The following is a 22995-nucleotide window of genomic DNA, read 5'->3' as shown; positions in this document are numbered from 1 at the left end:
TGAAGGAAGAGAGAGGCAGCTCAGCTCAAACAGAAAGGCAGCATCACTCACACACACACACACACACACACACACACACACACGCACACACACACATTGCAGCCTCTAAGAAAAGCAGCCGCATCAGTTTTCAGAGCAGTGCTCTCTCCTCCTCCTCCTCCTCCTCCTCCTCCTCCTCCTCCTCCTCTCTTTCGCTCTCTGTCTCTCGCTCTCCCTCTCTCTTGCTTATCAACTCGTGCTCTCTCTCCTTTGCTAGCTCCCTGTTCTCTTCTGCTCTCCCCCTCTCTCTGTCTATCTCTATCTCTCTCCCTCTTCTTCTTGCTGTATTCCTGCCAGCATCTGTGTCTCTTAGTGTGGGAATGTAGCAGACTTGGAGGCAGCTCCGCTGTTCAGTCCTGCTGCACGGCTGGACCTCGCACAGACGGCCGGCTGAGAGTGGACAGGACGGGGGCCATCTAAGGGCATGAATTGGAGAAAAAGCGATCAAACGGATTTAACCCTCCCAGTCCCTCTTGCCTGATTGCCGTGCGTCACTGTCTGCCGCTCGACTGCGCTCTCCGGGGAGGGGATTACCGGCAGCCCGCGTCTGCTGGAGCTCTGCTGGAGAGAGAAGGGGAGAAGGACAATCAAGGTAGCCCCAGCCCGCTTGGCACGCGACGGGAGAGTGAGCTGCAGACCTGCCCCTGGAGTGGAGCATCTCGCAGCCACCACCTGGGCTTCACACACACACACACACACACACACACACAGGCACGCAGAGGCAGGGCTGTGCCAGCCGCGACGCTCTCCGCGTTGGTGCAGCTGCAGCAGGAGTCGAGCTGCAGCAGGGAGCTGCCCCGCCGTCTTCTCGCACGCACACGGATTTACGGCACGCTTCCCGACGGCAGCCGCAGCGTCCTGGATCCGATGCTCCGTCTGCCAGCGTCGTGGGGTTTTTTTTTTCCCCACCCCTCTCACTCTTGGCTTTTCTCCTACGCTGACCGTCTTGGGAATTAGCTTCGGCTCTCTGGACGCTGAACTAGATAGAGGCACGAACCCCCCCACCCCCACCCCTCCCTCACTTACCTCTGCTCTCCGAGTGCGTGTTTGTGCTACAGTGTGTTTGTGTGTGTTATTACTCCTGGCTTATAATTATTGTGTTGTGGTGTTGTAGGATCTGTGTTGATGGGTTTACGTGCAGGCTGATGTCCTGTGTGCTGTAAATATGATCTGTCTGAGTCTGCATGTCTCGCCGTAGCCGTGGATGAGCGTATGTTTGAATGTTAATGAGATGCGGAGCCCCGGTTGCCTTCCCGGTCCCCTCTCCTCCTTCTTCTGCTTCCTAGCTGGGCTCTGAACTCCAACAGCATGAGTGAGAGAACAGCACTAGGGGCCACCATGGAGACCATGACCCTGGAGGAGCCTGGGGGTGAACAAGACTCTCCCCGGGCCCCGGGGCCCCTCCGCTGTGGCCCCTGTGCAGTGTGGCCTCGCCAGCAGACATGGCTGTGCGTTGTGCCCTTGCTGATGGGATTCGTGGGCCTGGGCCTCAGCCTGATGCTTCTTAAGTGGATCGTGGTGGGCTCAGTGCAAGACTACGTACCCACCGATTTGGTGAATGCCAAAGGCATCGGGCAGGACCCCATTTTCCTCTCCAAACCCAGCACCCTGCCAAAGGGCCCAGACGCCCCCACCGCATCCACTGCCACCCCAGCCGTTACCATGGGCCCTGGCTCAGCCGCTGATGGGACCGGCGCGGTGCAGAGGACTCAGTCAGGCGTACCTTCCAACCACACCTCCAGTGGAGGTGCCGGTGGAACAAGGGGCGCCGGCGCGGTGGGCGGGGCCTCTGGGAACCGAGCCCCTCACCTCCACAATCGGGTAGGCACGCGAGTGAACGGCACCACCTTCACCACCGCCACCCCACGCAGCACCACCGTCCGGAAGCCCGGGGGCGCAGGTGGCAGCAGAAGCGCGTATCCCTCCTCCAAAGCTGGCCCACCGAGCCCCACCTCTGTCGCTACGTCCACGACCGCCATCACCACCACTACTATGATGAAAAGCTCCACCCGAGCGCCCCCATCGAGCAGCACACCTACGGCCCCCTCCAGGCCGACCCAGCGTGTCAACCACGGACGCCCCTCCAAAGGTTCCGCCACCAAGCCTACGCGCCCCCACCACCGCTTCAGAACACGTAAGTGGAATCAGCAACCTCTTCACCATAATTGTCTGTGTTTTTATACATGCATGTGCAACCTAGATTTGCATTTTTACAGCCTGGATTTCCTCTTTTTTTAAATCTTACCCCATTGTGTGGCTTTGCCGTTAGCTCACGTATCCATGCCCCGAGTGTTTTATTTCACATTTATTTCGGTGTGTGTTCTACCACAGTAGCTGGTTATTCCTCGACTTGGTTAAGTAAATTCCCTGAAAAGGAGCCTTAGTGTGTAACACAGTGGATATACTCACATAGGCGCAGCCTTCAGCGCTTACAAAAGAGCCAGTCAAGCAAGCTAATGGCACCGGTACTGGTGTGCTCATTAGCTGTGCATGGTAATGAGAGCCCACACGAGCCCTCTTCATCTTTATCTGTTCGCTTGGATATGGATTAGCTTGACCGAGATCTTTCGTTCCACAATATGCTTTTCGAAACAATCTTTAGGAATGAAGGCTTCTGCAACCATGGATTCCTCTAGTGGGTCCCCCCCCGTAGCGCTTGCCGAGCTGATCAAGCCAGTGTGATGAAATCCGAGGGAGAGCGAGAGTGAGATAGAGAGAGAAAAGGAGAAGTTGGAGACGGGAATGGCTGTTCTCCCGTCAGCACAGATCAGGTCTCTGGGATGAGATCCCATTTAGATACGGGAAGATATGAGCAGTGAAGCAGGTATGGCGTGTAGTGTGGAGGCAGTGGCCACAAACAACCCCAAGAGCTCTCCACCCGGGAGAATGACAGAGTGAGTGAGAAGGAGTCGTTTTGGGGGGTTTCTATTATTATGGTTATGAAACAGCAGCGAGCAGAGAGTGATATTTACACAGCTCAGCATGTGTCAGATCTGTGTGATAAAAACCTGCCGCTACGCTCTCGCGCATGTTCTTCCCAAACGTTGACTCCGTCCTCAAAGTAAAGTGATATCCAGGCAAAAATATCACCACTGTTCAGCAAAAAAGGGTGGTGGGGTGGGGGGGGGGGGGGGGGGTGGACGCGTGACATCACCCTCAGCATGTTAATGGCGGTTGTACGAGCCGGAGACTCGTGCGGATTTAGCGCTAGTCTGCGTGCTAATTGAATGAACTTCTCTAATCAAATCCAGAAGGTTGTTTGTATGAAAAGCGAGGTGCTAAAAACAGACCGTCAATTGCGAGTGTCAGTACCAATTAGTCGAATTTGCGTTTGAATGTTATGTAGCCAACAGACTTTGTGAGCGAGCTCTCATAACAAGGCGATGGCGATATTCCATCAAGCCTTGCAGTATTTCCACTCCAGCGCGCTGCTCTTTGATTATTATCCAAGTTTAGAGCTTCTCCATGTCCGTGCCATTAACTCCTCACAATGTGCTTTACGAGGGGACTCGATCGCAGGCGGGGGTGCGTAGGCCTCGGGGCTGCACTGCCACCAGGCTTCACTGGGCTTTTGGGCCTCGTGTAACTGGCCAGATTACAGGTGCCGCACACACGTTCGCAGACTCCCCCCACCTGTCCCAGCGGATTTGCCGTGGAGTAGGGGTCGCCTAAGGGTGGAGTGGAGGGGAAAGGTTGCAGGGAAGAGTTGCTCAGGGTTAAGGGTCCACGCAGATATTCATTTATTTATGCGCTGGCGGCATTCTCAGTCACCTCCCTGTGCCGTATGGCGGGGGAGATGTGTGGCGGTTAGAGAGCCCTGGTCTTTATGACTCCACTTTAATGCGTTGGCCCCCTACAGCTACGGAGGGTGGGCGTGCCCTCTCAACGTGACCTCTGCACGCTCTGATGGGTGCTGCTACTGGAAGCTGATGTCGGCTTCTTTTTTTTTTTTTTTTTGCTTTGTTTGTTTTTGTTTTTGTTTGTTCTAATTAAAATGTTCTTTTAATTAAAAGTCAAACTTCGTTGGTGGCAAACCAAAACCCAAAAACAGACTTCAAACGCCTTCTGCAATGTTGTGTAAGGTAATCTGTCACGATGTAATATAACCTGTTCCACTGTAGCCAGACCCTCGCTGCAGAAAGTCTTCTGGGCAAGTACATGATGAAATGGGCTCCTGCAGCCAGACGCAAGCGCATTCATCTTGTCTCTGGCTAAGAGAGCTCATGTTTAGGTTGAATTTGTATGATAATGCATTAGGAGAGACTGCGCTGCTGTTGCAGCAAAGCTAATGTTGGATCAGAGAGACACTATCAGTGTTTTAATATCAGGCAGATCCAACTGCTTCTGTGGTAGTCGCAGTTCGTTCTAGTTTAAGACAGGCAGCCATCTTTTATCAATAGCACTGATACTTTGCATCCATTTCTACACTTCCACGCTTCTTCCCCATCTTTATAACTTTCTTTTCCTCCTTCCCTTTGTTTGTTCCTTTTTCATCTTACTGTTTTTCTCTTTCACTTCTCTCTCTCTCTCTCTCTCTCTCGCTCTCTCTCATGTATGCTCATCGCCTGTGCTTCCTCTGTGTGTATGAGTGTATGGTTCCCTGTTTCTATAGCGCTGTTTCGTGGACTTGCTCTGGGCGCAGTCTCATTGCTTCTCATACGAGGAGGCAGAGGGCGGGTTGCGCCGCGATCCCCGCGGAGCCAGACAGGGGGATTGTGGGTCCGTGCCTCTGAATGCACTTGGCTCTGTGTCTGTGGAATGTGCACGTGGGAAAGGCGTGGGGTGGGGTGGGGGAGGGTTTATGAACCCAACTGACATCATTGTGATTCCACGCACACCTTCCACGGCGGAGTGGCGGCGTCGGTGTCAGATGCGGCGTGCGTGAGTGGGTTTTGTCAGGTATGAAAGAGTGTGAGGAGGAGGAAGTAGGCAGCAGGAGGGAGCCAACATGGAGGACTGGAGTCAGAGCAAAATAAACAGCCAGAAAATTGCTGTCAAGCAGATCAGACGGAAGGCTTTTCGGATGGAGCAGGTGAACGTCAGCACCGTACTGTGATGTCACATTTTTGACACGCCGATCGTCTGGCGTCCACAAGCCCCACCGCTCCCATCAGCCCAGGCGGCTCTGGCCGGGTCAGCGCTCCGTGCGTTCCAGCGTGGAGATTAAAGGCACACACACACACAGAAAAAAACAATCATCCATTTAGCACGGTCCCAGAGGAGGTCATCCGCACTTCAGCCTGGCTCAGCCTGCCTCTGCTGCCTCTGCAACACTGCTCTCCCCAGATACCAGAAGCAGGGCTGTCATGTGACCCTCAGCCACCAATCACAAAATAGGAGGCGGTGTAGGTGACAGATGAACCCTGGGAGACTCCTACATAGCTTTAACTGGCATGGCGATATCCCCTAGCCAAAGCCGAACCAAAACATATATATTTTTTCACTCTGGCATTGGAGATTTGCTGACATTTGGCCGTGCTGCGTGTGGCACGTCTTCCTTTTTTTAATCATCTTCTGCTGCACTGCGCTCAGCCAGACTGAGCTCCCTCTCAGGACAGGCCTTGTTTGTCAGTGACATTTGAGTGTGCTGTGCTCCTGACCCTCTGTTGTCTAGTGGGAGATGCTGAGATGGAGGGGCCTCAGTGTGGCACTGAAGGCCATCTTAAGAGTCTTAAAGCCACCCCGTGATTTATGTAGACAAAGTGTCCACTGGGATGTGGGCTCGGCGGAGATTGTGGTGGCGGCAGACGCTGAAATATTAATGCACAGAAAGCGAAGCATGTAGAACGTGTGGGGCAGGAAACCTGAATAATTGATGAAACCTCTTTTTAAAAGTCATAGGTATGTCCCAGTCCGAAACGGACTGGCAGCACTGTGCTGCTGCTTCACCACAACATGCTCTCTAAGCACACATGGAAATCGGACCTTAACCAATCTGACAGGTGACATGGCTGTCAAAACGCCATTGCACATAACTTTAAAGGCTGCATTTACAGACACCTTGATTTCTACTGAAGCCGAACTAGCTGGTTTTTTGTCAGCCTCTATTGAGCTAACTGTAAAAAAAGCAACAAAAAAAAACAAGGCCATCAGTCCTGACTCTAACATTATGACCTCAAATATTTTTCATCATCAGATTTAACACTAGAGTGAGTTGAGCTTGCATACTTACCTTACCCCACTCATGGTAATTGGGCACTTAAGTCTGGATTGATGTATCTGTCATAGGGTGAAAGCAGAGCAGCAGTGCTCTGAAGGACTGCACTGCAGTCACGGAGTTGGAGCTCAGGCAGAGCTGCACTGCTGCATGTCTGATGGTGATGGGAGAGGCCTGCCGTTTGTCCGGATCGCACGAGCGCCGTGCCCGGCGTCATCTCAGCCACTTAGATCCTCTCTGTTGCGTTCTGTGCCCTGTGTCCCCACCCAGCGTGCCGCCATGTTGATGGCGTGCGTAATTAGATTGTGTGCCATGGCGCAGGGCGGATTCCAGGCCCCGTCGCCGACAGCAGACTTCCCGCTCCGGCCAGCGGAAGCACTCGGCAGGCCCGCTGGGAGGAGAGGCGAGTCAGCCGGGGCCGCGCCGGATCCGAGCAGCGGACGCTCGCGCTGGAGCCTGGCCACACTTCCTGGATCGGAAGAAATGGGCTGGGATGTTGTACGGGAGACAGACGCCCTGCTTGCTCGCCCACCGCATGCGGAAGGCTCCGGTTTTCCGAGGGTTTTCCGAGGGTTTTCCGAGGCTGTTATCCAGCTGCTAAGGGCTTTGCTGTCTCTACGGGTCAGAAAAATCCTGCTCCTTCCTACTTTACTGCTGTGCTTGGAAATCCAAGAATTGTAGCAGTTGGTACAGAAGAAAATGTATCTCTTAATTTGATTTCATATCAAATGAGATACTCAGTATTACAGTAAACAACAGGAAATATCTTGAAAACTGCCTTTATTGTTAAAATTCAGTGTGGCAATATTAATGTACCATCTGCTGTATCTGTATGTGCTCCTGAGAAAGAAGGATGTTCAATCTTCAGTTGAACAGGTTCATTAATACATAATGAATGTATAGAATAATGTACTTTAATAATCTGGAACACATGTCTTATAAGTGCAGCCAAAGTATGTGTGGTTGAGTCCCTGAACAGAGCTTTTAGTATAGGCTGCCAACATGTGTGTGTGTGTGTGTGTGTGTGTGTGTGTGTGTGTGTGTGTGTGTGTGCGTGACCGTGTAAACGGGGAGTGGAATAGGTCTTTGAGTGTGTGTAATGCAGCTCTGGGGATTTGTGGAGGGGTTGCACGTGCGTGTCGATGGAGTGGCTCGTAGGCCCAGAGAGCGGACCAGAGTTTTGCCTGAACAAACAGTCCCAAGCTCATTGTTGTAATCCTGGCATGGTAGGGCCTTATCCTAGGGGATGATGTAAACTTCCCTCCGGAGATAAAGAACCTAAAGCCCAGGCTAGTGCTCCTCTCCAGAGACTTCTCTCGCTCTAATCCCACATCTCCCCTCTCTCTCTCGCTCTCTCTCCTAAAATAGAGTTATAATCTGAGTGCGCTTTCCTCCTGCTCTCTGTGTCTTCATCTAACGAGGAGAACAGGGAGTAGGTTTTCCAGAGCCGTGAGCTCTGGTCAGTCTGCCAGGCAACACCATGAATTATGCATCAAACGGCCATCCATGGGCCTCGCCTCGCTATCTTCCTCTCTCTGTTTGATTGGGGGCATTAAATCACTGATGGCTCGTCCTGCACAACAGCACGGGGCTCACAGAGCCAGTCTCAGGCTGAGGCCTCGGGGACCACACCTGCTTATCCGGGGAGGCCCCGGTCTGCTCGGCACACAGAGACGAGGCGCACAGCTGCCACAGTGATGTACTGCGGTCACAGGAAAATGAAGCCGGTATCATCCACTTACTGTTGCGCTTGTCAGGTTTGAAAAATCGCACCGAAACTACTGTCAAAATTCCTGTGTAACAATTTGAGCTAATTAATTTGGTCTTTGTAGTCATGTAGACAAGGGATAATTATTGTTGCCTTTGTTCCCAATGCAGCTTTGAGACTATGTACTGTAGATGTTTGTTGATGGTTCAGTATGCTGGCCAGATCTGTATGGCTTACGGTCAGAGCACATATTTGTCTGGATTGTTTGGAGACGGGTATGCTGGGTCACACTGTCCAGGTGTGCTGTGCTTCTTTCACTGCGCACATTTAATATCCCTTTTTGGACACTGTGCTGTAAAATCTCCACAATTGCATTTACTTTCTGCTGTGCCTCTGAGCCAGATGTCATTACTTAAGGATTTCAGACAGAGTTATAGTGCTGCCAGGAAGCTCCTGTGAGCTGGGTGTGTATGTGTAGTTATATATTTAGCTATGTTTTGAGACCAAATGTCCTACTGAAAATAGGAATATATGAAAATTTTGATGCTTTGGAAACATTTCTCTAGTCTCCATAAGGAAAAGCTTTTTTTCTTCTTCTTTTTTTTTCTTTTTTAGCTCTTATTCAAAATAGTAAAAGAACCAAAACATTTTGATTCACAAAGTTTAGGTAAAGGTGTGTTTATGGGTACACACACACACATACACACACACACACACACGCACAATGTCATTGGTCCTCCCCTTCTCTAGGTATGTGAGGGTTCCTCCCCTTGATCTGTATAGCATGTGCGCAGACGCGCCTGCCTGTCCACAAAGCCAGTTGTGCACACATGGCCTTCAACGTTAGATATGGGAGCCTTGAACCCAGAGTGCTCTGCATCTCTGTGGGGATATGATAAGACGCACTTGAGCATGCACTATGAAGTTCTGCTGAGACCGGTTGCTGCTCCCAGCTTTACTCGCCTTGTGTGTGTGTGTGTGTGTGTGTGTGTGTGATTTTCTGGCACTTATTAAGACATCTGGATGGGAAGCTTGTTGTTGTGTCCTTTGTACCTCTACTCCTTGTTCCTGCGAGGCAGGCTAGCCAGTCAAGTGAGCCGGAGTAATGAAGATTAAGGAGAGGTAGGGGTGGAGATCTGAGGGTCACACAGAGACGGATGAATCCCCCCCCCCACCCTCCGGGCTCTCCCTCTCCTACAGCAGGATCCAGTTTTGATTAAAACAGTGCGCTACCATTTCCACTCCCAGAGCCACGCACACTCCGCGCAGGTAGGAACGGAGCAGACAGAGATGTATTTGGCACAGGGCCGTTGTTTTCGGGCATCTACCGCACAATCATCTCCCTCACAGTCAGGGAGGGGAGAGTGAGCATGTCGTGTGTGCCGGGTATTATGGAGCATTTTTTTGTGGCAAAACAGCCCTGTTTGGGTTATGCAGCTGGAAGTCTTGCTAGGAGCAATGGAGTAGCTGGAAGGGAGTGTTACAGTGTAGCACTCAGAACACGGTGGGCAGTCAGGGTCCTGTCCGCTGTTTCATTTTAGAGCATATGCATCACATAAAGGGAAGAATGGTGCCTAACAAACTTCACGGGGAACAATGCCGTGCATACTAAGAAGCTTCTTCACAGTTGTCCAGGTAATTTAATACATGAGCAGTTTTTTTGGATTTTCTCCACTACTACTCAGAATGTTTTGTAATAGAGTCTTCTTTCCTTCCTTTTGAGTCATTAAGTCACTGAGGTAACAGTACTTCTGGAATATACCTTTAAACAGCTGTCCAGGGGGCAGGTGGGCACACTTTCAGCTCTTAGTGATGAGATGATTGGCATGAGTATGTTCACTGTTCATCCTTTTCCACTAAGAGCAGTGGAATGCTATATGCAGGGAGCGATGTTACATGCCATGCATGCCTGACGGAGCAGGGGCATTACTGAGCTAGGTTTCCCTTCCTCTGGGTCAGGTGCAGGGCAGGGCCGTCAAAGATTGGCAAACGCTAGTGCCTTCATAATTCATAGCACCTGGTGTGTGTGTGTGTGTGTGTGTGTGTGTGTGTGTGCGTGCGTGCGTGCGTGCGTGCGTGCGTGCGTGCGTGCGTGCGTGCGTGCGTGCGTGCGTGTGTGTGTGTGTGCGTGCGTGTGTGTGAATGCTTGCGGCTGTAGAAGGGCCAGTGTCTGGCTGTCCAGATGGGGGCAGCTGGGGCCATGGTGACCTAGTAAGCAGGTTGCCATTGGCTTGCCAGGCTTGTGCCAGTGAGCTGTGTTGTGGGGGAGAGCGTCGGACTCGCAGGGTCAGCTCTCATTACGCATCCGGAGCTGATTCCATTAATCAGCCCGTGTGCATTTACAGTACATGGGGGACAGGAACACGTCTCCTGTTTATTAATCAGACAAACAGCCGAGTGCCAGTCTGTGATTAACAAACAGATCATTGCTTATCCCCATGCCCTCGCACTCCATCACTGAGCTAATGGAATGGAGGGTTGCCCCGGAGACGGCCTTGGTCTCTTCAGAGCTCTGCTGGCAGAAGGCAGGTAAGGCCTCCGGTTTTCCCTCTATCGGAATGCATGGCACCTTGGGCAGTGAGGCAGATTAAAGTGGGGGGTAGGGGGGGGTGGGGTTGAATATTTCATACGCACACATATTAAAGTCCGCGCCACCTCACTCTCTCTTTCTGCGTTTGGTTTCCCTGATGTGTCAGGGACGGAGGAGGAGGAGTGATGCTCCCTTCTGGTCCTCTTCTCCTGTCACAACACTCTTCCTGACTCTTTCTGTCGTCTGCCTGCCGACCGAGTGGTTTTTTTGTGCCTTCAATATGGATGCCGTTGTCAAAACATTCTCCAAACACTCTTTTTCCTCGTCTGGCTGATCCATAGTTGCTCAGCGAATTCGTGACAGGATATTTATCTGTTTTTGTTTCCAGTGCATTACTCTTTGTTCTCTCATGTCATCTAATTCTTAGGCTTAAATCTCGGCCACGGTGTGTGCACTTGTGATATATGATACATGTGCATCAGGCCAGGCAGCTTGTAAACCTGCTTAAAGGGGATTAGGCTTGCCAGTATTCCTCCATATTCCTACCTTTATGTGGTGTGCACAGAAGTAGCGGACAGGAACAGGAATGTATGCATGGGACACCGTTGCATTTCACCTGCTCTCTGTCACCCCCTGCTGGTTTGGTGGAACTTTGACTGACAGTTCTGAGAGCAGTTTCAGCCAATGAGAAAATCAAAGGAAAAGATTTACACTAGTGTTATGCCCACAAGGGTGCGCCTTACGGGGGCACTTTGTGGCTGTATAGCAGCTTTGGTGAGGACGTTTCGCTGTGACTGACCGCTCGGCTTCACGATGGAGCAATGCCACGGTCTTCATGCTCCGCCTCAAAGCAATTGCTGCACTTTAACATGTCCTGTCAAATCTCCCCGAGTATCCCGCGGCACACTCCACCCGTCGGCCAGTGCTGGAGATGCGGCTGGACACACGCGCTTTCTTTCTGTTCCGACAATGGCGGCAGAGGGGCTGTTTCTCAGCACTGTTTTTCTCATTGCTAGGCCTTATTCATTATGCGTGCGGTTTAAAATGTCACTCTCCATTTACTGCTTTTCCATAGCCCTGAGGCGTCGTGCCGAGTAAAAGTGGATGCGCTCACTTCCTGTGTCTCTGCAGTCTCTTGTCTTTCCCCTGGAGATTGGCTCACTCTCCCACCAGGGGACGTTCTCCCCTCTGGGCTTTCTCCCCCTCACTCATGCCTTGCACTATATCCTGGTCTCCTTCTGTCTTTGGATCTCTGCATTATCCCCATCTGTCTCGGTCGCCATTTCCGAGTCAATCTTCTCCCACACCCATCTTGTTTGAATAACAGTAAATAGTTCTTTGTCTTGTCTGATTGTCGTCCCTCTCATCTTTAAACATGCCATTCCTTTTCTTTCTCTCCCACTCATGAAAACATAAACACAGCCACACACACGCACGCACGCACACACACTCACTGAGAGGGCAGTGATTGGTGTGATAGACCCTAGATCCAACGCTGGCGCCGGTTCAACAGCAGAGGTGCTCGAATGAAGCCTGCATGCTGGCTGAGTGTCAAATTACACAGAGAGCACAGGAGAAGGCAGAGCTCAGCATTCTGAATGCTGAAAGCAAGGACTGAAGAATTCCAATTTGACGTCATTGATTAATGGCATGATAATATGGATCACTTCACTTAGAGAGCCAGAGACGAGTAGCTAAGATCATCTGAACTTCGAGCAACAGCCAGGAATTACTGCAGTGGAGAAACGGCTTTTATCCTTCAGCATCCAGTGAACAATGCACCAGATCTGATGCCAGATCATGACACCCTTCCCTCTCAAAAAAACATCTTTACACTTCACACATTTACACAAGTTTAGCAGTCTGCCTTCAAAGCGGTCTGCATTCAAAATGTAGTGATGTCTTCCTGGCCCTTATTATCGCATAACCCAATTTTCCCGTGACCTGCTCTTTCCCCAACTGCGGTATGTAAACATTAAGCTCAGCACCAGTGGGGTAACAGGAAAAGGCTTTCCTTGCCAACAGCTGTAAATACAAGAAGAGCTGTAGAATGACATTGGTGTTGAGACAATGGAGCACCGAGGAGCTGTCCAGTGCTGAAATCTGGGGATTAGCGTGAAACAGAATGGCAGAAGCAGCCGTGTTTGTGCTAGAGGAAGAGAGGGAGTGTGTGTGTGTATGTGTGTGAGAGAGAGAGAGGGACCGAGAAAGAGGTCAATTGGAGCTGCATTGTTTCGCATGGTAGCGCACTGCTTTTGAAGCCAATTAGGGTGTAATTCTGTAGCCTGTATAGGTGATTTCTCCTGCCTGGGCTGCGTGATAGCTCCACTGAGCAGACAGTCCTCTGTGAACAGTTTTGATAACCACCCTAGCATTCTGTCAGAGTAAGGGGAGCCAGAGGATTGATGCCAAGCTCTCCCTGTCTCACTCACTCTGTCTTTCTCTCTCTTTTGCTCCTTGTCTCACATTGTATGTGTGGTGTTTATCAACAGCATGCAAGACTGTGAATAATATTCCCATTACAATGAGAAAATGTTGCTTCAAAATATTTTGAATGAATTCTTTGTTAAAACTGGAAAATCTCCAAGCATCAGTGAAATGAGTTACCTTCTTCTTTAATATTGATCCTGTGGTATAAAAAAAAGGCATTTTCAAAAAATCACAGCAGCCTACTCAGCCTCACCAACATTATTGTTTGGATGTAAATAAGAAAAAAAAAGGCCGTATCGACTCATCAGTGATTTGGAGGGGAGTTTACTGGCAGAGTGCATCACGATTCATGCTGATGGAAAAAGGAAGCAGACAGACATATATGGAAGTGATTTATCCAAAAGCTCAAGCATCACTGCTTTGAAAACAAAATGGAGAAGGAAAACATTAGTGATCATGTTCACCTTTTGTCCACAACAATAAAATGTGTCCTTGTCAGATAACTGAGCTACTGGTAAAACATTGTTTTCAAAATAAAGGGTAAATGATTTTTCATAAAGGCTACTGACTGAAGCACATTCATTCTCACCACTACACATCATATCCGTCCATAGTAAATAAAGCACTTCTGGAATAAATAACCTTTCACATGAGAGATCACGAGAAGTCAGGCAGAAATGGTGGCTTTGATGCCGTTTTTAGAGATTGCCGTGATGACTGAATGATTGACAGCTAAGGTGATGACCAGAAAAAAACTCCCACCTGTTAGCTGAGGTTGCTGTCTGCATCTGAACTGGAGCAGAGCCATCAATAGACACCGAGTGTTTGAAACTAAAAAATATGTCTCAGAGGCTTCTTAGAGGCGTCGTTCTCCGCTTGACTTCATAGCCCCTGGGACACATGATTCCACGAATGGTTTAATGATCTGAGAACTCAAACTTTATGATACCTGCAGCTAAGAGAAGATGCCCGGTATTGCAAAACGCTGCAAAACGCTGTTTTCAGAGCACTGACTCTTCCTCCCGGTTTCTAGGAGGCAGCGAACCAGAGCTAAGCAACAAAACTAATGGCTGTCCATGAATCTTTAAACGCACCAGTGGATCTGAGTTTGAGTAAGTGCATGACTTCATCCACAGCTTCTCAGGGGTCAGCTCTTTCCTTCAGTCTGCTCTAATGGTTTCTGAGTGAAGCTGCTCTGATGCTATGTTCGGTAGCAGTCAAATGCGAATACAGGGAGTTAAATGGGATACGATTAAGTAAATGCTGATTCTCCACAAGGAAGAGGTTGTGTCTTCAGGTGTAGTGGCGTGAGTTAACAAAGAGAGGCTGAATAGTAAACCGAGCCCTACCCTCAGTGAATGGCTCGTCTGTTCAGACGGGACAAGAGGCAGCGTAATACAGACGCTGGCTATTGGGAAAAAACAGACAGATCCATAAATATTTGGACTGATGTCTGTATCGATAACTTTATGTGTGTTTATGTTTGGGTATGTGTTTGTGTGGGTAATTCAGTGTGTGCTTGCGTGTTTGTGTTTGGGTATGTGTTTGTGTGGGTAATTCTGTATGTGTGTGTGTGTGTGTGTGTGTGTGTGTGTTTATGTTTGGACATGTGTCTCTGTGGGTAATTCTGTATGTGTGTGTTTGTGTGTGTGTGTGGGGGGGGGCCTTAAAGGGCCAGTGTCCACCCACCACGTCCGCAATCAGGAGACTATAGATAAAACTCTTTAAGATCCCTACTGCTCCTTATTTATAACCCACGGGGCCATGGTGTTTGGGTTTGGGTTAGACGTGCACCACTGCTGGTTGAGTAACAGTTAGTTTCTAAGATGAGCAGAGATGACTTCTACTGACATTTTGTAGCAGAGAGGTGAATGGCTTAGGCAAGAAGTTGCTCTTAAAGTAACAACGTAAAAGCACCAACTGATGAACTGGGGAAGCAACAACAACATAATCACATGTCTCAGAATCCTGGGCTGCTCTTGTTTGGCTGAGTGGCAGTAATATTCCACTGACTCGTGGTAAATGCAAAACAAATGATGTCAATTTGAGTGGCGAGATTGGGAGCCCTTGCTGGGTTTAAATTGAATCTCTCCGTATGAGGGTATCTTGCTAGTTTTGCTCGGTAAACAAACACGGCCAACCATTTCGTCTTGGATTAGATCCACCTGCTATTCTGATTGTGTGTGTGTGTGTGTGTGTGTGTGTGTGTGCAATGAGGAGGTGCGTCGTTGCTTATGGATCAGACTGAGCACCAGGTGAAAGCTGGCAGAAGAGAAGGTCTGCATCTGAAATCTGGCTGCCATGTAATCCAGCTAAAGAGAAGGGCGTTAGCCGTACGCTGTCCGATTGGAACGCGACAGTCCGGAATTGAGTCTAAAACCTGCGCCGCGCCGCTCCGTCTCGCAGAGGCAACGGAGCCAGAAAATGACCGGACATAATTAGCTTCCAGGGCTTTGGGTTGAACAAAACAACAAAAGAGAAAGGCGATAGAGGGGACTGCGACTGCTGCTCTGGCTGTCGTCGTGGAGAAGGTGGTAATGATAATTGGTATGCTATTACAGCAGGAGCTTGTGGTGTTTATGAGCCTGTTCCAGCCAGTACAGTGATGGGAGCTTAACCTCCTGGGCTGGAATCTGGGACAGGAACGGACGCTGCCATTGGCTGCGGACCGCAAAAACCAGCGATTTGTAATCCAGGCACAAGTATGCATTGCAATGTAAAACTCACTCTCTCCATTTAACATTTAACTTCATTCTCTCTCTCTCTCTCTCTCTCTCTCCCTCTCTCTCTTTCTCTCTCTCTCTCTCTCTCTCTCCCTCTCTCTCTTTCTCTCTCTCTCTCTCTCTCTCTCTCTCTCTCTCTCTCTCTCCCTCTCCCTCTCTCTCTCTCTCTCTCTCTCTCTCTCTCTCTCTCTCTCTCTCTCTTTCGCACCCTCTGGGGCATTTACAGACACATTCACATGCAAGGCTAAGACACCAGTGGCAGGAATGACAAAATGTCACAAACGGCATCGCCGTTATGATCACGGCTCCCGTCACATTATCATCGTCGCTGGCGACCGATCAGAGGTGGGGCCATTGCACTGAATAAAAGTCATTCATTTCTGTGGCTGATAATACCTGCTATTGTGCAGAGGTAATGTGGGGACCATAATGGACACCTTGCACTGCCTGATTGCAGCTGCACGTCTCCATGCTGCCGCAGGCTTGCCGCGCACTAAGTCCAGGGGCTCATCCGGCAAATCACATCACTCATGGCTCATTTCCATTCTGGAGTGGCCTGGACCCTCAGAGCGTGGCGAGCAAACGTGTTAATTCATCCTCTCTATCCCAGGCAGGCGATGGGGAGGAGGAAGGGAGGGCATGATATCCGAACGTGGGGTCACCCTCCATCTTAGAGCGTCGTTAGTGGCCGGTGACCAATCATAAGTAGGCCCGGTTGCAGACTTTGTGCTGGAGAGCGTAAGAGCTAAAACTGCATAATTGTCATGAAACCCAAAATAGTTTCCTTTTCAGCCACTGGGGAATGAATGGTATGATTCAGACAGTGTGTGTTTTGATCTCTAGATTTACTAGTCAATATCTCTCTTAGTAAGTTTTGTCAAAAATATGACTATTTTTCTTAACACATGTTGGATCAGTGCTTCCTGCTGGGCATCTCTGTTCTCTTGACAACAAAACAGCACTCTGAAAACAAGACCTTTACAAAAAATTATCATTACGCTGAACATTTGACACTGTTAGTGAGTCAAACGGAATTTTCCATGTGCATGTACTGTGCGTTGGTAATATACAGTATGATGAATTTTGAAATGGATTAAATTTGAGGTTTTGTTATCTTTAAAATTATGATGAAACATTTTCATTTTGTCCCAGCTTGATGTTTATGTTTATGTACTGTAGGTTTGCCTCACCTGCAGTGTATAGAATATACATGATCTCTCTCTAACTGCAGTGTATATATACATAATCTGGAGGCAGGGGACACTATGATGGCCCTCAGTAATCAATCATTTTAAACATTTTCACATCACAATATTCTGTTTAAGAGGGTTTATTCAATATTTTCTAATAAAACTAGATTTAATACTGAAAGTAATTAGAATGGTGGCTATAGAAACGAATGAAAAACTGGCAAGTGAAAAACAGTATGAACCTAGTGGCGCAGTTGTTCTAGATGTAATGTCAAGATCTAATGTCAGGTCAGTTAATTAGTATTTCACCATTTGGCTTGAAGGCTTTTTTGAAAAATATGACACCTCACGTTGGTTTAAAGGAAACAGATGATTTATTAATTATACCATATAGGTGAGTAACTGCAGTGTATTAGTGTATTGCAGTAAGAGAAGCAAAGTGCTTACACAGCTGATGAAGGACCTCTGTCCGAAACGTCCTGTTTCTCTGGAAACTTTGTGTACGTAATCACAATTTTGGATCTCTTTCTCTGTCTCTATGTGTGTGTGTGTGTGTGTGTGTGTGTGTGTGTGTGTGTGTGTGTGTGTGTGTGTGTTTGTGTGTGTATATATATATATATATATGTGTGTGTGTGTGTGTATATATATATTAATAACCTTCCTATTACATTTACAGTCCTGCTGAGAATTCCACTCTCCAGACACTAGGATGGTTAGCTGCTAAAGGTTTTCTCTTTCATTCTGGATGATGCTCTACCCTTTCACAGAGGATCCGTGATGCCCATCACCAGGGGCTAAAGGCCATTCCAGTTCAGAGCGGTGGACATTTTATCTGTACACGGCTCACCTATTATGACATTTCCTTGCCAGCTCATCGACACTGTGTGTTTTCTTACTTTGACACGAGCCCTAACAAAAACGTACCCCTGGTCACAAAGAAGCCTCCATAACGATCCTATAGTTCTGCAGTCAGTAAATACTTCTCATGCACCAGATCTGATCCGATTCTCATGGATTTCTTTTGCCTAGTCATGTTAGGTATGAGAAAATATAATCAGTCCCTCGTTTAGATTGCATCTGCACAAAATATTGTTAGTACACAGACCTACTGAGCGAGAACTACTGCAGAATCAACAAAGGACTTTTGTTGCGCCCTTGTGGAGCGTGGAAGGCATTGGTTGCTGATGTACGCAGCGTGCCTGGCCTGTGATTGAGGCAGGCGGAGAGGGCAGGAGCCGAGCTGCTCCCTGGCCTGCCCACGTGGGACAGGCTCCAGGCAGGCCCTGCTTTATTGCACTGCGCCTGGGGATTTTAGGATGGGGCTAAAACTCTGATGCAACACTCATTATCTCCAGCAGCTGCTACTGCTGTGTTGTCATCCATTCACCACGAGGGAAGCAGAGTGACCGGGGTGAGCAAAGCCCCCATTCACAATGCCTTGGCTGCGTGGGGGTCGGCAGAACGACTGATAGCAGGGGCGAGAGGTGCGAGGATAAATAAATAAATCACCGTCCAGCCTCGCGGGGTGCGTATTTCATTCAGTGGAAACTCAGCCCTGGCGATAAAGAGGCATGCTCACCAGCCCATGCACCCAAAGGCTGTGCTGTCGCGCCGCGAGGGGGGCCACACCCTCATTTGACCCTTGGCGTACGGGGGCCTACCTGGGAGTGCTTTTCCATGTACCGCCCCTGGGGGGTTGACCGGCCATGCTTCAAGGCGGAGTGGGAACAACGGAGACAGAAATAAAGGGGAGGTCCCTGTTGGAAGGCCCTCCTACGGCTCTGTCTTCCCTGGGCAATGATTTCATTCCAGCCAGGAGTGAGTGGCCTTCGCGATCCTCCACCTCGATGGAGACGAGTGAGTCACCATGCTCCTCTGATACTCGCGCACTGTTCACGCAGGCAGTGAGGAGCCAGAGGAGCACATGGCACTTGCATGCCCCCACCTTTTTGGAGGTCAAAGGGCGTGCACGTCAGCACAGATCACAGAATGCAGCAGCAGAAATGTCTTAATGGGGATTTTTTTTTCCTTAAAGGCAAAGTTAATGCTACATCTGCAATTCATGACATTCTGGGGAAAGAAATTATATTTGACATCGTGAAAAAGCGTAAGAGGCTCTGACAATATGCAGGTCAGTTGAACTCTTAGCTACTTTGGATGAACCAGTCTGTCACCATCTGCGTAGCTAATCTGAAATGTGCTTTATGTTAAATGCATTGATGAATCCTATTTTACACTTCTGTCTGTTGTAGTCAAGGGAGGCATTTGTAAAAAATGTGAACTTAAAGTCAACTTTAAAACTTGCCTTATTGCTGACAGAGTTTGGCATGAATGGCGTTATGTAATAACTGCAGTTCACAGTGGAGTCTGACTTAAATATAACCTTTAAAATCCAGAAATACTGACATGGTCTATATTGTCTTCTTTATTGTTTTACAATCTTCTAAATTCTCTTATTGGCTACTGTTCCCTCTAATTGCATACAGCAAAACTGCCTCCAGTTCCTTCCAGAATTATTGTCAGCCTATGTAAAGATAAACAACAAAGCTAATTGTATAATTAAAACCAAACCGTTTAGTGAATTATTCAAATGGAAAAAAAACCTACTTAGGTTTCAGTGGTTTCACCGGGGTGTCGTGAAACACCCTGTCAACATGGCCAAGAACACACAAACAGTAGGAGACTAAAGGCTGTTGACCTTCAGAAATGAGAGAACACTTTACACGTGGAAATGCTCAGTTGCACTATTAGGGCATTAATTAAGAAGCTTCAACCAAAATAACCAAAGCTGTGCAGAAGTTGCCATATGTTTTACCCAGCCACAGCGAGGCACAGGGTTCATCAGCCACTGTCACAGAGGTTGAGGCGTGTTTGGCATGATTGCAGAAGACTCAGTGCCGTCATCTTGGCTAAGGGTTCAATGTTTTTGAGAATGAAAAAAACTGTTTATTGTTTTAATAAGACTTTTTGTCTTTGAATAAGTTTACCTTGCTAAAAGAAACAACCTCTTCCTGTGTTATTTTCAGTGCCAGATCAAACTGATAAATAGCATGTTTTTTTCAAAGCTTCCCATAGCTCATGTTTACAGATGAGGACAATAATAAAAGATGTTGTACATGGAAGAAGCACCTTTTAAAGTCAAGCTACATTGTCAGCTGCGCAAAGCCACGTTAGGGACATTTATGTAAATAGCACTTAGTAAAGATGTGGTGTGTGCTTTGGAGCTGGGATGACACCCAGAGTGAAGAGAAAGTTGGCGATACAGTAATCAAATCATCAGTAATTTGGCCTGAATTAAACTATTTTGTGACATGGCTGGCAACATATTTCATCCCACAAAAACAACAAATGAAAAGCATTTTAGCCTGCCAGAATAGTTGCATGATAAACTGCTGGACTCTACCAGCCAAATCCTCTAGTCGATTACAAAACAGTGCTGTATGTGATTGATTTATTCTTTTTAAATCAAAAGGTTACAATGCGATTTTCTAATGGCCTGGTCAATTTGGAGGAGTGAAGGCCCATTAGTTTCTAAAATAGTGGCATGTGAGATCAGTGGTCAAATCCTCCAGCCTATAAGGAACCTGGGCTGTGACATTCTGATTAGAGCAGCATGTTTGCGAAAGCACAGGCTCTCTTGTTTCATCTCATTCCCGCCGGTCTGACAGGAGATCCGAGCGTAAGCTCAGGTGCTAATGCACGGGATGATCTTAATGCCATTAAAAAGGTTACGTAATCGCCGAGTGGGATAGAGTGGGATAACTTCTCTCTCTTGTGTTCTTACACAGTAGAGTCCCTCAGGCAAAGAAAGGAGACAGCCACTATGACAGACCAGTCAGCTGGTCTGTGCGTTTGTGTGTGTATGTGTCTGTGTTTGTATGTCCAGGCACAAACCTTGATAGATGGACCCGATGGCGTCTTAGAAAGAAATATTTGACTTTATTTCCAATATGAATAAGTGAGACAAGGAGCACTTGTTGGAGGTAGTGGGGGCTGCATTTGTGAGGGGAGCTCTATGGCTTCTTGCTGGGTGTACTATGTGTAAATAAGCAGTTGTAGCTTTTAAACTGTCTGCAAAGGTACTTATGGCTTTAGAGTGCATTTTCACCTAATTACCAGCAAACAGTCAAACAGACAAGCCTTAATTTGAGTTCTTCATAAGACACTGCATAACTGCAAACCTATGGCTCTCAATAAAACATGCACACACACACACACATGCACACACACACACACACACACACACACACACACACTTATGTACCCATATTCAGGCTCATTTTTAATGAATTGCCTAGCTTCAAGTACATGTGTTCTCCTCAATGTTCCTCAATGAAACAGCAATTACTGTCAGCACAGAGAAAGAGAGAGATAGTCCTCAGGCCTGGCCACACTGCCCTTTAATCTCCCATCTGCCTGCATGTGATCTATAATTTAATATCTGAGAGAGGGGATGGGCCAGGAGGAGATGATATTCTCTAAAAAAATCTATAGTCCCATCTGAAATGAACTGTGTATTCGCCATTGCATCATTCAGCTTCTGCTCAGAGCTAGCCTTAACGGTCCAACACCTCTGCCTCCTGTTGTCACTCTTGATGTAGAATATATGCTAGAGGTGACTGAGATTTGGATATTTTAAGTTTAAGAAGCATTTCTTAAAATTCCAGGGCTGTTTATGTCACAGGAGGCCAGTCAGTCGAATTCTGGGGACATAAAGATTAGCTTTAAAGCTGAAGCCAAAAGCTGTGGCACGGATTTTAAATACTTTCATAATGGTTCAGTGTGAGTTCATAAACTGTCATGAAATGAGACTCCACCAAGGTTGTGCTCCTCTGTGGTTGCTCGACACACACTTCGTCACGCCGCTCTGAAAGTCAATGTGAAGCAATCAGAAAGTGTCACGGTATGCGTTTCCCTGCGGAAAGTCTTAAATGAGCGGTCTCAAGTAAAGGAGAAGGGTTCATCTGTCACTTATGCAGAAAGGTCGGACAGGAGTCCCCTGCACTCCCACCCCCTGCACAGGAGGGACGGTGGGGGGGTGTGAGGCCAGTCTCACCCCACACTTTAAAGTAGAGCATTTGTTTCCCTTTTTTCCAGTATTCTTGCATGGAACAGCAAGGGTTGAAAAGACTTCTGGGAGCATGGAGGGTAGATGGTGGTTGGAGTAGCAGTGTTGGCGCCCTCTGCCACCCGGTACAAGCAGAGGCAGGCTGAGGCACCTCAGGCAGTGGTTCAGGGAGGTGGTGGAACAGGGTGTTAGTGCAGGGCCGTGATGGTGGTGGGCCAGTGTGGATGTGTGTCAGATAGGTTCCTGGCTACCCTCCAGGCCGGCCAGCAGTGAATGTATCGGCGAGTGGGCTGGTCATAAATTTGGCCTGTGTACACAAAGGCTTCTGTAACTGACTGAGCATGAAGTGTGAGTATTAATAATCAGTCCACCTGAACCAAGTGTTCCTCCCGCCAACGCACACACACACACACACGCGCGCACACACACACACACACACACACACACACACACACACACACACACACACACACACACACACACGTATGCAAGTGCACAAACAGTTTGCATATATCATGTATTCTTACCCACATTCAGAGCATATGGACACCTGTATTTACTAATGAAGTTTGGGTTAACAGAGAACAGGAACAGTGTCTTAAAAGCCCTAAAAAAAGCTGAATTTTGCAGTTTTGCATGGCTGTTATCTCCAAAAGAGCATAGAGGTCAAAACTGTTCCCGCTACCAGCGAGATCACAAATATCAGTGACTGTGAACTGATGTAACTGAACCACATGTGCACTGAATTAACATTTCATTCTTCCCTTTCTCACAATAAAAACAGGAACCAGCAGGCTTCAAAACACACACACACCCAGATGCATGCGCACAGTGAGCTACAGAATCATGAAAAAGGCAGTCAAACCCCCAATCCCCTCTCTGAAGGAACTTTCAAGGTGAATTGCTCTCCCATTTGGCAGACAGAGCCCGGCCATCTCATACATTGTTAAGCTGGCTTGAGGTGAGTAAATTGGTGAGTAGACTCATTACCTACTGTGCAAAGTTGCCTGGAGCAAGCTGTAAACATTACTCACATGTGCTCATGTACTGCCATACGCATATGAAGATTTTCATTTACCAAAAACATTCCTTGATACGTATTATCCAATGATACGTTGCACATTGGATTTTCCACAGTTCCATCCATTGG

The 22995-nt window shown here is 48.2% G+C and overlaps 1 protein-coding gene across 2 annotated transcripts in view; it reads left to right on the top strand.

Annotated features, from left to right (window-relative positions):
- The first annotated feature begins 226 nt into the window (after positions 1-226).
- The window catches only part of nrg3b (neuregulin 3b), a 111913-nt gene continuing 89144 nt past the window's right edge, over positions 227-22995 (top strand). For both annotated transcript variants that reach the window (XM_035533246.2, XM_035533245.2), the window contains exon 1: positions 227-2173. In XM_035533246.2, coding sequence (XP_035389139.2) covers positions 1348-2173 — 826 coding nt within the window. In that variant the 5' untranslated portion in view covers positions 227-1347. The remainder of the gene's footprint in view (positions 2174-22995) is intronic.

The sequence above is a fragment of the Electrophorus electricus genome, chromosome 15 (assembly GCF_041902795.1).
Source record: "Electrophorus electricus isolate QZ-2024a chromosome 15, ASM4190279v1, whole genome shotgun sequence".
Taxonomy (NCBI): domain Eukaryota; kingdom Metazoa; phylum Chordata; class Actinopteri; order Gymnotiformes; family Gymnotidae; genus Electrophorus; species Electrophorus electricus.
This window is presented reverse-complemented; position numbering and strand designations above follow the sequence as displayed.